Source organism: Sinocyclocheilus rhinocerous, unplaced genomic scaffold, assembly GCF_001515625.1.
Source record: "Sinocyclocheilus rhinocerous isolate Xijiao unplaced genomic scaffold, SAMN03320098_v1.1 scaffold898, whole genome shotgun sequence".
NCBI lineage: Eukaryota > Metazoa > Chordata > Actinopteri > Cypriniformes > Cyprinidae > Sinocyclocheilus > Sinocyclocheilus rhinocerous.
The window spans coordinates 971520-985980 of record NW_015652144.1 but is presented as its reverse complement, the minus strand read 5'-3'; the positions used below and the strand labels follow the sequence as shown (position 1 = coordinate 985980).

General features: G+C 34.7%; 1 protein-coding gene, 1 long non-coding RNA gene and 1 pseudogene across 2 annotated transcripts in view; all 3 read left to right on the top strand.

Annotated features, from left to right (window-relative positions):
• ftr67 (finTRIM family, member 67) overlaps positions 1–5821 on the top strand; it is a 9003-nt gene extending 3182 nt beyond the window's left edge. Inside the window, exons 4-7 of the mRNA XM_016519256.1 lie at positions 1515–1668; positions 1782–1841; positions 5243–5329; positions 5658–5821. Coding sequence (XP_016374742.1) covers positions 1515–1668; positions 1782–1841; positions 5243–5329; positions 5658–5713 — 357 coding nt within the window. The 3' untranslated portion in view covers positions 5714–5821. The remainder of the gene's footprint in view (positions 1–1514; positions 1669–1781; positions 1842–5242; positions 5330–5657) is intronic.
• An 824-nt stretch (positions 5822–6645) lies between these two features.
• LOC107713644 (uncharacterized) lies at positions 6646–7232 on the top strand. The gene is made up of 2 exons (XR_001636913.1): positions 6646–6740; positions 7069–7232. It is a non-coding gene; the product is annotated as an uncharacterized LOC107713644 (long non-coding RNA).
• Positions 7233–9639: 2407 nt separating this feature from the next.
• LOC107713673 (tripartite motif-containing protein 16-like) overlaps positions 9640–14461 on the top strand; it is a 9377-nt pseudogene continuing 4555 nt past the window's right edge.

The window sequence follows — 14461 nt, the reverse complement described above, 5'->3', positions numbered from 1 at the left end:
GCCATTAAACAGCTTGAAAGATCAAAGACAATTTTTAATATAACTCTGACTGGATTCGTCTGAAAGAAGAAAGTCATATACACCTAGGATGCATCGGGGGTAAGTAAAACACAAGCTAATTTTAATTTTTGGGTGAACTAACCCTTTAAAGCCTTTATTCATAATGAATTTTAAAACTAGTTTTAATATATGAATTATGCCTTGTAATGCACCTTATAATGCCTTGTATGATCTCTTGAAAAATTGTACCCACAGTTTTAATACATTTACATTAAAATACCTATCTATTCATTCTTACACATTTACAAAGTGTATAAAACACATGACAAATAAACCTTCAATTATTATGCTTTTTAACTTTGGTTACAATTATTTATGAAGAGATATTATGCATTGTTATACATTATTAGTACTTTTATAATGCATCATACATGGAGGCTTAAAGTAAACTGTTATTGATTTTTATTAATTTATTTTGCAATTCGGTTTTTTGTTGTTGTTGCAAAAAACACCTTTCTCAGAATTGCAAGTTTATATCTGACAAGTCTGAGAAAAAAGTATGAATTGCAATGTTACCTCAAAATTGCTAGATATAAACTCTGAAATGTGAGAAATTAAGTCAGAACGGTCTGTTATAAACTCACAATTTTGATGAAAAATTTCTAAATTGCAAGATGTAACTCAAAATTGAGAAATATAAACGTAAGGATTGATATAAATGTGCAATTCTGAATAAAGTCTGAATTGAGTCACAATTGCAAGATATAAACTTGCAATTGCAAGAAATAATGTAAAAAACTGAATTGCAGGATTTTACCTCAATAATGCGAGAAATAAACTTGTAATTGTGAAATAAAGTCAGAATTGTGTTATAGATGTAACTCTATATTGTGAGATATAAACTATGAACTCACAATTGTGTGAAAATTTACATATAAACCGAATAGTGTGTTATGAGAATTCCGAGATATTGTGAGGAATACATTGTAAATTGTAAAAACTAAAAACTGCAAGATGTTACCTCAAAATTGCAAGTTATAAACTCAATAAATAAATAAAAATCTAAATTGTGTTTTGAATTCACAATTTTGAGAAAAAAGACAGAACTGTGGGATGTTAACTCAAAATTGTAAGCTATGAACTCAGAATTGTGAGAAAAAAATCTGAATTGCGACAGGTTTACTGAAAATTGCGAGGTTAAAATTGGGAGTTGGGAAGTTTTTGTTTACATAATATATGCGTGTGTACTGTGTATATTTATTATGTATATATATAAAGACACACACATGCATGTATATATTTAAGAAAAATATGTTACATTTATATATTAAATATAATTATATATGATATAATTTATATGAATATAAATATATACATGTAAATATTTTCAAAATATATGCTGTATGTGTGTGTATAGTATAGTTTTTGATTCATGAAAGTTTGAAGTCAGACCACTGCCTAGACCTAACAGTTTTCATTCGATAATTCTGTCTTTCACCGTTGTTCTGGTTCAGAACTGCAGGTCTCTGTGTACTCCGCCTGTGCCTGTTGACTTGCCAAACATCACCTCTGACCCAAACTTTGGATCCATGATGATGGCGCTGACAGAGTTCCAGGCTCTCCTCGAGGACGTCTACCAGGGAGGATTTGTCAATATCTCTGAGAAAGGTGAACAGACTTGCATTCTGAGACCTTTCAAGCCATTAAGGACTAAATCAATATTTCAATGTATTGTGAAATTACTTTGAGTACTTGATCTAACCCTCCGTTCCGGTTTGCAGTGAATCATGTTACTATTATTGACAGCACCAAACCAAAGACAGATTCAGAGTCCATTACAGGTAAGAGTCCATAGAATTAAAAATGCATTAAATGAAGACTTGCATAATCTGTTCTAAAACCTAGTGAACTTGAACCACAATTTTTGGTTGCCTGAAGAACCTTTTATTGATCAGTTCTTAAAAGAACCATTATTTTCTTAGTGTGAAGAACATTTTAAAAAATCCAAAGATCCTTTTTCTACTATGAAGAGCCTTTTTTGGAATGTAAAGTTTCCATGGATGTTAAATATTCTTAATGGAACCACAAATGACAATAAAGCTGCTTTATGTTTAAGAGTGTAGGAAACAGAACTCACACTTGATTTCAATAGAATCTGGCATTAGCTTGTTGATAAGCTACTAATACAAAATTGTAATGTTCATAAAAATTACATTTCACATAGATGGGTAAAACAGTGTATTTTAATTAGATTGAACTTTATACTTTTCAGATATCAATGAAATGGTTTTTGAATAAAGAACATTTTTATAGTCTGCATTTCTTTGAGTTTGTTGCAATGCATTCTGGGTAAGCCTTTTTTAAGGAGGATATTTGCGATGCTGTTTTAGTCTACCAAAACAAGGCGACTTAATTGCCAACATTTTGGAGTCGTTTAATGTTGAGAGCGCACTTACTGTACACTACCGTTCAAACGTTTTGGGTCTGTAATTTTTTTGTTTGTTTTGGAAAAAAGTCTCTTTTGCTCACCAAGGCTGCATTTACTTGATCAAAAATATAGTAAAAACAGCAATTTTGTGAAATATTATTGTGATTTAATATAACCGTTTTCTACTTTAATATATTTTTAAAAATATTTTTGTAACAATGTGGCTTTACTCATTTATCAATTTAATGTATCTTTGTGGGATGAAAGTATGAATTAACATTTGAAGTGGATCAAAGAATTTCATAAAAGTTGTCCTAAGATAAGAACGCATTCTGGTTTTAGGACAACTTTGATGAAAGGTTTTGATCCACTTCAAATGTTGACTAGTGTGTGTGTGTGTGTGTGTGTATATATACAGTATATATATATATATATATATAGCTCCAAAATCTCCTGGTAGATGACTGCATTGACTTTGGACTTGATAAAACACAATGGACCAACACCAGCAGACATCACGGCACCCCAAATCATCACTGACCTCGGAAACTTCTAGCAGCTTGGATTCTGTGCCTCTCCAGTCTTCCTCCAGACCTTGATTTCCAAACGAAATGCAAAATGTACTTTTACCTGAAAAGAGGACTTTGGACCGCTGAGCAACAGTCCAGTTCTTTTCCTCCTTAGCCCAGGTAAGATGCTTCTGACGTTGTTTCTGTTTCAGAAGTGGTTTGGTAGCTCTTTTCCTGAAGACGTCGGCGCTTGGTGACTCTTGATGCACTGACTCCAGCTTCAGTCCACTCCTTGTGAAGATCAATCAAAAAAAGGATTTGCAAAACAGAAAAGTTCAAGTTCTTTAAAGTATGTTGATTTATGCACTCAGTACTTGGTCGGGGCTCTTTTAGCACAAACTCCATTTTGAGATACTGGATTTTTGACTTTCATGAGCTGTAAGCTCTAATCATAAAAATTAAAACAAAAACACTTTTGAAATGTTTTACTTTACATGTAATGAATCTACTGTAGAATATATGAAAGTTTCATTTTTGAAATAAGTAACAAAAAATGTAAACTTTTTTCACGATATTAAAATTTTGAGATGCACCTGTATGTGTATATACAGTGGGGAAAAAAAGTATTTAGTCAGCCACCAATTGTGCAAGTTCTCCCACTTAAAAAGATGAGAGAGGCCTGTAATTTTCATCATACGTATACCTCAACTATGAGAGACAAAATGAGAAAAAAAAATCCAGAAAATCACATTGTAGGATTTTTAAAGAATTTATTTGCAAATTATGGTGGAAAATAAGTATTTGGTCAATAACAAAATTTCATCTCAATACTTTGTTATATACCCTTTGTTGGCAATGACAGAGGTCAAACGTTTTCTGTAAGTCTTCACAAGGTTTTCACACACTGTTGCTGGTATTTTGGCCCATTCCTCCATGCAGATCTCCTCTAGAGCAGTAATGTTTTGGGGCTGTCGCTGAGCAACACGGATTTTCAACTCCCTCCAAAGATTTTCTATGGGGTTGAGATCTGGAGACTGGCTAGGCCACTCCAGGACCTTGAAATGCTTCTTACGAAGCCACTCCTTCGTTGCCCGGGCGGTGTGTTTGGGATCATTGTCATGCTGAAAGACCCAGCCACGTTTCATCTTCAATGCCCTTGCTGATGGAAGGAGGTTTTCACTCAAAATCTCACGATACATGGCCCCATTCATTCTTTCGTTTACACGGATCAGTCGTCCTGGTCCCTTTGCAGAAAAACAGCCCCAAAGCATGATGTTTCCACCCCCATGCTTCACAGTAGGTATGGTGTTCTTTGGATGCAACTCAGCATTCTTTCTCCTCCAAACACGACAAGTTGAGTTTTTACCAAAAAGTTCTATTTTGGTTTCATCTGACCATATGACATTCTCCCAATCCTCTTCTGGATCATCCAAATGCTCTCTAGCAAACTTCAGACGGGCCTGGACATGTACTGGCTTAAGCAGGGGGACACGTCTGGCACTGCAGGATTTGAGTCCCTGGCGGCGCAGTGTGTTACTGATGGTAGCCTTTGTTACTTTGGTCCCAGCTCTCTGCAGGTCATTCACTAGGTCCCCCCGTGTGGTTCTGGGATTTTTGCTCACAGTTCTTGTGATCATTTTGACCCCACGGGGTGAGATCTTGCGTGGAGCCCCAGATCGAGGGAGATTATCAGTGGTCTTGTATGTCTTCCATTTTCTAATAATTGCTCCCACAGTTGATTTCTTCACACCAAGCTGCTTACCTATTGCAGATTCAGTCTTCCCAGCCTGGTGCAGGTCTACAATACCCTCTTTGTGGAGGGTGTCAATGATTGTCTTCTGGACCATTGCCAAGTCAGCAGTCTTCCCCATTATTGTGGTTTCAAAGAACAAGAGATACCCGGCATTTATACTGTAGGGATGGTCATTTAATGAAACTCAAATGTAAATATTCTAATATTTTGAGATACTGGATTTTTGACTTTCATGAGCTGTAAGCTCTAATCATAAAAATTAAAACAAAAACACTTTTGAAATGTTTTACTTTACATGTAATGAATCTACTGTAGAATATATGAAAGTTTCATTTTTGAAATAAGTAACAAAAAATGTAAACTTTTTTCACGATATTAAAATTTTGAGATGCACCTGTATGTGTATATATATTGGAATAGAGCCTTACAATTAAAAATGTATAGATGATGTTTCATTTTCATCTAATAAAATTAATATTTTAATACTTGATTTTTTTTAACTGCACGTGAAGAAGCTTGCAGTGCTAACAGGATGAATTGTTTATTTCGTAGCTTCAGCACCAGACTTTGGTCAGGCTGTACAGAGCCCGTTTGCCATTAGCGTCCCAACAATTAGTGTGTTTCCATTCTCATCATTTGGTGAGTATCAGGACAAACTTTTATTGTACACTTTAAAAAAGTCAGTAAAAATATGGGCCAATGTTCTGTGAATTTTTTATTTTTATTTTCTGTATTGATTTTTTACAGATGTTTTACCTGTATTTTGAAATGCATTGTGTAGTGTTTTAAAGTTGAAAGAAATGTCTGTAAATATACAGTAACAGACTTGTAATTACTTGTAATTTGTTGCCAGGACATTTTTCAACAGATTATTTCTCTTACAGTGTAGAATGTTGACCATCTCTGAGCCCCCTTTTTTTTTTGCATACAGAAAATCATTATTTTCTCATTTTCTTTTTCTCTTCAGGATCCAGATCACAAGGTCCTCGTCAGAGACTGCAGCCACGTAGGAGACGAAGGTAGCCTTAAGATCGGCCTGAGAAATGGCTGATTAGAATTCAGTCAAGAGGCCAAAGTCGGTTTGTGGTAGTTTTTTGGAACATGTACATTTTCATGGTTTAAAAAAAAAAACTGTAAAGCTATATTAACCGCAAACTCCTCTTACTAAATGAGACCGAAATGTAAATGCAGATGCGTTTCAGTGTCTACCGTCCAAGTCTCAACGGTATTAACTTTAAACTTATGTTAATCTGTATATCTTACAATTACAGATGTGTTTGGAGTGAAAGTGGCAATATTGTGTGATCAAAACATTTAAAAATAATTACCTGTTGATGAAGCTATGATTATAGTATTTTCTTAAGTATTAATCATACACATTATAGAGTGTTATACTTGTGTAAATTATCAGTGTTTTATTCGCTGACGCTGTCTGTCTATTAACAGATGTTCATTTTAGCTTTATACTGTATGTATGAGATGTATTTGTGTGTATTATGGACCATTGCCAAGTCAGCAGTCTTCCCCATTATTGTGGTTTCAAAGAACAAGAGATACCCGGCATTTATACTGTAGGGATGGTCATTTAATGAAACTCAAATGTAAATATTCTAATATTTTGAGATACTGGATTTTTGACTTTCATGAGCTGTAAGCTCTAATCATAAAAATTAAAACAAAAACACTTTTGAAATGTTTTACTTTACATGTAATGAATCTACTGTAGAATATATGAAAGTTTCATTTTTGAAATAAGTAACAAAAAATGTAAACTTTTTTCACGATATTAAAATTTTGAGATGCACCTGTATGTGTATATATATTGGAATAGAGCCTTACAATTAAAAATGTATAGATGATGTTTCATTTTCATCTAATAAAATTAATATTTTAATACTTGATTTTTTTTAACTGCACGTGAAGAAGCTTGCAGTGCTAACAGGATGAATTGTTTATTTCATAGCTTCAGCACCAGACTTTGGTCAGGCTGTACAGAGCCCGTTTGCCATTAGCGTCCCAACAATTAGTGTGTTTCCATTCTCATCATTTGGTGAGTATCAGGACAAACTTTTATTGTACACTTTAAAAAAGTCAGTAAAAATATGGGCCAATGTTCTGTGAATTTTTTTTTTTAATTTTCTGTATTGATTTTTTACAGATGTTTTACCTGTATTTTGAAATGCATTGTGTAGTGTTTTAAAGTTGAAAGAAATGTCTGTAAATATACAGTAACAGACTTGTAATTACTTGTAATTTGTTGCCAGGACATTTTTCAACAGATTATTTCTCTTACAGTGTAGAATGTTGACCATCTCTGAGCCCCCTTTTTTTTTTGCATACAGAAAATCATTATTTTCTCATTTTCTTTTTCTCTTCAGGATCCAGATCACAAGGTCCTCGTCAGAGACTGCAGCCACGTAGGAGACGAAGGTAGCCTTAAGATCGGCCTGAGAAATGCCTGATTAGAATTCAGTCAAGAGGCCAAAGTCGGTTTGTGGTAGTTTTTTGGAACATGTACATTTTCATGGTTTAAAAAAAAAAACTGTAAAGCTATATTAACCGCAAACTCCTCTTACTAAATGAGACCGAAATGTAAATGCAGATGCGTTTCAGTGTCTACCGTCCAAGTCTCAACGGTATTAACTTTAAACTTATGTTAATCTGTATATCTTACAATTACAGATGTGTTTGGAGTGAAAGTGGCAATATTGTGTGATCAAAACATTTAAAAATAATTACCTGTTGATTAAGCTATGATTATAGTATTTTCTTAAGTATTAATCATACACATTATAGAGTGTTATACTTGTGTTAATTATCAGTGTTTTATTCGCTGATGCTGTCTGTCTATTAACAGATATTCATTTTAGCTTTATACTGTATGTATGAGATGTATTTGTGTGTATTAAACATTGTTTAATTGCAAGAATTTTTAAAATTAGGATGTTAAATACTTATTTTTCATATCATGAAAAATAAAGTTTCTTCCAAACAGTTTGATGGCTCTGGTATTTTACTGTGTAGCCAAATGAAAAAAGACAAAAGACTAAATCATGTGTGCGTTATGCACTTGACTTGAGTTTTCATTTCCAATGTGACAAATGAACCCAAGACAATATCAATCATGGTTTTTAACATCTCTTTATTTTGGCAGCCCATTTTTGCCAAGAAACAAAAATAGTCTTGGTTATCATAATCGTAAGTTGAAGTTTTGATTAAAAAAACATAATTATGACATGAAAAATGAATTACAATATTAAATATGATTAAAAATGTATCCCATAATTATGACTCGATATCCCATATTTAGAGTTGCCATAATTATAACGTGTCATGATTTTGTCTCATAATTTTGACTTTCTGTTTCATAGTTTTATTATTATTGAATATTAACAAAGGTCTACATATAGACTTTATAATTAGAACTTTTTACGACTTGAGGCCGACGACTTTTTATTTCATGACTTACTGTCTCATAATTTTGACTTTATCTTATAATTATGACTTAGTGTCTCATATTTTTGGCAAGTCATAATTATAACTTATGTCATTTCAGCTTTTCATCATCATAATGATTATTTAATAAAGCATTTTTTGTATCAGAATTGCGTTCCCATACATTCTTAATTATTTGAGCAACTAAAAAGAAGAATTTCCCAGAAACAGAACATCTGAACATCTGGATCTGCACAGATTTACGTAAAATCCTCATGAAAAGCAAAATCAATCTGCACAAGGAAAAAAAAAATTATCTGCCTGTAATTCTGACTGGATTGTATAATCAGTCATGTGATATTTACAGTTGCTTTAGAATAAACAAAACCGCTTTAGTGTAAATACACCGGTGTAAAACATGATGGTCATCTCTGTATAGATGTAAAATGTCCAAAACTCTGAAATTAACTTGACGTTTGGGGCACAGATATAAAATTATGAATATGGCCTTGATGCTAGAATTTAGTTTATTTTTTTTCCTCAAAAAAGTTTTCATTTACAACTAATTTAAAGGTGGAAATTATTAAATTAATTAATTTTCTTACTAACACTTGCAATGCAAGTCAGTTGTGTATGTTTGGCTGAAGGCCTTCTTTCATGCATTAGACCAGCTCAGGTTAGCAATGAGAAATGACTACATAATTTCAAAAACTTTTTGTTTTCATGTGTAGTAGAAAAAACTAAGCGCCGTGAAGAAAACTACGCACAGTACAAGTTTATTAGAATCACTATACACAGAAAAGACAAGTTAGAGCACCTCATATAGAGACCAAATAACTGCTTATGAGTCGTCATAATTTTGACTTTATACTCTATCTTAGTATTATGACTGTCTCGCTCAACTTTTATTTTATGATTTAGCATCTCATAATCCTGAATGAGCTCACTGAATCCATCAGATCAGCTACTGAATCAATATATGACTCACTTACCAAACTATAAGATCCATGTTAATGCATCGTTTAATATAGCAATTTGTTTTTATTTGCTGTACAACCAGAAAGCAAAAAATATTTCCTTCTATCTGTAGGTTATATTTCCCTTTAATGTCTTTTTTCATGTTTAACCTTCTTTTTTTTATTGCATACCTGAAGCCTTATGGCAACGCAATAATATTAGTAAATGTAGCCAGTTTAATACTTTGATAAGGAAAATACCAAATGATAACTAAAAGAGAACAAAAAAAGTTAAAGAATAGAATGTAGCTGCATGGTATGAAACTTAGGGACTTTCATGGCACTTGCTTTGTGAAAATAGGTCACATGTGCATTGTTTGCAGTCTGAAATGCCACCTAAATATGAATTTTTTAATAAAGTCTCATTAATGATAAACAATAGTTATATCATTTGAAAGCACAGACTTTCTTCGTTCTTTCAGGGATTAATACTCACAATGTGTTTCTCAGTATGATGGAGCAGATCATATATAATATAATGTACAGCAAACTCATGCACCTGCAACTTTATATTTGCATAAAAACAAAAGAAGTGACCTCTTGTACTTGTTGGTGATTGGCTGGCTCCAGGGTGTTTCGGCCTGAAACCTGATAAGCTTCTACTGTACCTGCATTATGTTCACGCCCAGTTTATACACAAACACTATTGTTTCGTTCTCTCTGTTCTGCCTTGGTGACCACCTTTCTTTTCCCTCTCCTCTAACACATGTACACATGTAGGAGAAAATGGCAGGAATGAATATCTCTGTGGATAAGGAGCAGTTCTGTTGCTCGGTGTGCTTGGACGTGCTGTGGGAGCCGGTCACCATTCCCTGTGGACACAGTTATTGTATGGAGTGCATTAAAGGTTACTGGAGGAAATGCGAGTTGAAAGAGGAATACAGCTGCCCTCAGTGCAGACGCACATTTAGTCCTAAACCTGTGCTATGTAGAAACACCATGCTGGCTGATGTTGTGGAGAAACTGAGGAGAACCGACATTCAAGATGCTGGTAGGAAAGCAGCGGATGTCGAATGTGACGTTTGCACTGGGAAGAAACATCGAGCTGTTAGGTTTTGTGTGAAATGCCAGATGTTTTACTGCGAGACGCACCTGAAACCTCACAATGAAAGGAATCGTGGCAGGATGCATCCACTTACTGAAGTTACAAAACAACCGCAGAAGAGAATCTGTTCACGGCACAATAAATTGCGGGATGTGTACTGTCGCACAGACCAACAATGCATTTGTAGCTTGTGCTTCAAAGATGGACACAAGGGGCACAGCGTGGTGACGGTGATGGAGGAGAGGATGGAAATACAGGTAACAAAATAGTAGAGAAATCAGTGAACTGCACAAAGTAGAGTTCAAAGATGGCAGAATTCTCACATGTGTGGTTTTCAAACAGAAACATCTTGAGGAAGCGTGGAAAAAGTCGAAACAGAGGTGTAAGGAACGAGAGAAAGAACTCCGAGATATTGTAAAATATGTCAAGGTAGGTCTATTGTGTAAAAAATATCACAAAATAACAGGTTTCTTATTTTTGGGTGGAACAAATCTATGGTTCTGCTCTTTGCTTACTTTTTAAGCGTAGACCCCAAAATTGTGCATTTTTAATGTCTAGTTCAGAATGGTACAAAATGTTGCTTTGTGAGAAAAAAATGGAATACAATTGGAATCGATTGAGTGGCAATTGTACTGTCCATGGTCTAAAATGACCGTCATGAATGGGCCATGAAAAATACAGAAACACAGAGTATATTTTGTGTAATACAATCTACAAATCAGCCATGACAGCTTTGAAGGGTAAACTCTAAAACCTCAAAAGTGTAAAACAGGCACACATATGAACTGGTGTGACTATCACAGAGCAAGCTTTAGCAAATTTGCTCTTCAAATCATCATTTCATTGAAACTTTGGCAAAAGTAGTCTTTGATCATGTATAAATATGTACATCCAAATGCAGAACCTAATAAAAGTAATTATGTCTGAAAGCTGTTCAGCAACTAGGGATTGCACAACCCTGTTTATTTATATGTTTATATAGTGGGCTACACAAGCGTTTCTTGCCATTCATAAGTACTGGGGCACAGAGACTCATCAAAAATATTGCTGATACATATTTTGATACTCTATTTTAGATACATGGATATAAATAGTATTTACCTGCAGTACAGAGTGTGCTGCTCGTTCACAACAAGCACAATAAAGAGTGGCTTCATCTCGGACATACAAAAGATCGAAGATATTTGCACTTTTTGTGTCATACAATGTACGTTTTCATTTCTGTCATAAAGTATCCCATTTCGATGTGAGAAAATGCTGCGAAACATTCAGTGCATGAGTGATCTGTCCGTATCAATCAAACTGAATTGAAAACTAGTTCAGACCTTTCATGATTCATTCATGAATTGCTAAACAGCTAAAAGAAAAACACATGACATGACTGCTGAAATATTATTAGGGAAAATTATATTTCAGTAATATTTCACTTGGGTACAGTTTTGTACAGTCGCTTTGGTGCATTTCTCGAATCATCCTTAATATTTGCAAAGAAGTATGTGCATTTCTCAAAACAATTCGTACAAACAGCACCACACTATGGATTACATGCAAAAGCCTGTAACTTACTCAAATTCTTTAATTTATCTCTCAAAAGTAAATATTTATGTCAATGAACATATCACTGCCATCAGAATGAAAAGTCCTTGTGTCATTGTTCACAAACAAGATAGTTTTTCTCAGTCGCTTTGGTGCATTTCTCGTATCATCCTTAATATTTGCAAAGAAGTATGTGCATTTCTCAAAACAATTCGTACAAACAGCACCACACTATGGATTACATGCAAAAGCCTGTAACTTACTCAAATTCTTTAATTTATCTCTCAAAAGTAAATATTTATGTCAATGAACATATCACTGCCATCAGAATGAAAAGTCCTTGTGTCATTGTTCACAAACAAGATAGTCAAAATGCTTAGTCATGTTGTCAATATAACACTGCAGTCTGTTAGTATTACCTGATGTAAATGATGGCAACAGTTTGGATGACAGTTACTGTATTGAAATGCAGAAGGCTTCACTTCTTCTGCATGCCATATATCCATTTCAAAAGTACAAATTTACACACTACTGTATGTGGGGTATTGATTGAAAGAGACTGGATAGGATTCACAGTACAACGTCATTGTAATATAGAAAAGAAAAGGAACTATGGGCACAATTGCGAAAATACAAAATTAGAAAGGCAAACACTGTAAACCCACCTCATCCATTGTAAGCCTGGTCCACAATAGTGTCCCTTTTTTCATCTGATATGCGCCTATGTCCTTGGCCTCTTCTGCATTTTCCTCTGTTTTGCCTCTGTACCCTTCCACCGTGCATCCTTACTCCTATTCTTCCTCTCAGCTGTTGACCCTGATCGTTTCCTGGATGTTCACCCATTGTCAGAATTTGTAACTCTTGTGTTGTCCTCTGTCTATATATGCTTTCCAATTGAAGGTTCATGAGATGCACCTTTGAGCTATTTCAGAGAACTGATTTATAATGGGTTGATCTACATTTTCTTCATTAGTGAAAGTTAAGATTTACCTCCACAATTCATGGCAAATTTACAAAAATCTAATAGAAATATGTAGAAAAAATGCTTGACAGTTTATGACAACTAGATCAACCATTTTGCGTTTAATTGCTTATACGATGAACTAATGCCTAGATGTTTTGAGGCGTAAGACTATTGCACAGAGAACTATATAATACATTTTGAGCAACATGACAATAGCAACTGATAATGTAGGAAACTGCAGACAAATATACATAATCATTTGCATAAATGTACCAAAGCAATCGCAACTTGTTCAAAAGGATTTTATGATGTGCACAAGTGACTAGATGATGTGGAGGTTGAACAAGTAGTCTTGAGAATTTCATTTCTGAGACGAGAAATGCTCCAAAGCGACTGAGAAAAACTGTGACTGTACAAAAACAATCCGTTATGCTGCTTGATATTGCAAACAGGCATTTGTTATTATAACATATATTATTTCATTTAATATCATAATCATAAACACATTGGTTTGTAATGCGAATACTTTTGCCATTTACTGCACTTGTTATTCTTTTAGTTATCTTTAGTTTAGTTTATCGGCTAATAAATCAGAAATTCATGAAAATCTAAATAATGAATAAAAAAAAGCAGCTTATTTTGATTTACATTTTGTATTATATTTTACTTACATTATATTTTACTTATAAGCTTATTTCAACATTCCAAAATAAGATGGACTGCCTTCATTCTTTGGATTTTAAATACAGTTGCTCAATTTTTTACCTAAATAATGCACTAATGTTTACAAATTTCTGAAAATGATAATGGAAAAAAAAAAATTGTAGAACAGTAAGGCTGATGATACACGGGGCCATTTTTGGGCAATGTCACCTTCAACAGGCAACCAGGTGAGACACAGGGCCCACGACCAATTTAAAGGGGTCATATGATGCGATTTCAATTTTTCCTTTCTCTTTGGAGTGTTACAAGCTCTTGGTGCATAAAGAAGATCTGTAAAGTTGCAAAGACTAAAGTCTCAAATCCAAAGAGATATTCTTTATAAAAGTTAAGAGTCAACCACACCTACCTAAAACGGCTCATTCTAACACGCCCCCGCATGTCTACGTCACGATGTGGGAAGATTTGCATAACACCGCCCAAATGTTCACGCAAAGAAAGAAGGCATAACTTTTATTCTCACTGTAGTATTGTTGACGCTGCAGCCATGTCGTGAAGACGCTGTGTGCTTCGTTGTGAAAGCGAAACTACTTTGTTTGGCCTTCCAAAACAGGACGATATCCGCTTCGTCATGCCTAGAGCTGATCTGTGCTGGTCGCTGAGGGAATACATCAACTTAGTGCTGTGAATCGCCGGATCGGCTTTCACCGTGGACAAAGCGGAGTCCAGCCCGCCTCAGCTCACTCTATACCGGCCTCAGCGCACGCTAAGCCGGGGCTTCCCCTCACGCTAGGCCGCTGTGTTTTTCGTTGTGAAAGCGAAACTACTTTGTTTGGCCTTCCAAAAGAGGACACGACTAGAAATCAGTGGTTAAGTTGTATTTACAACACTGTTCCAGAACAGTTTAACCCAAATATCCAGATGTGTGCAGCACATTTTATGGAGGACTGTTTACTGATCCTGGGAGAGTAACGTTAGACTAAAATGCCGGCAGTTCTGACTCACGTAAGTACGTTTTCATTTAAAGGATTTGCCACTGATGATTCAAACGCGAGTTTTGGGCAGTAGAGTAGCACTTGCTGTTTGTCATTTCTCTGATCACAAATGCAGACAAG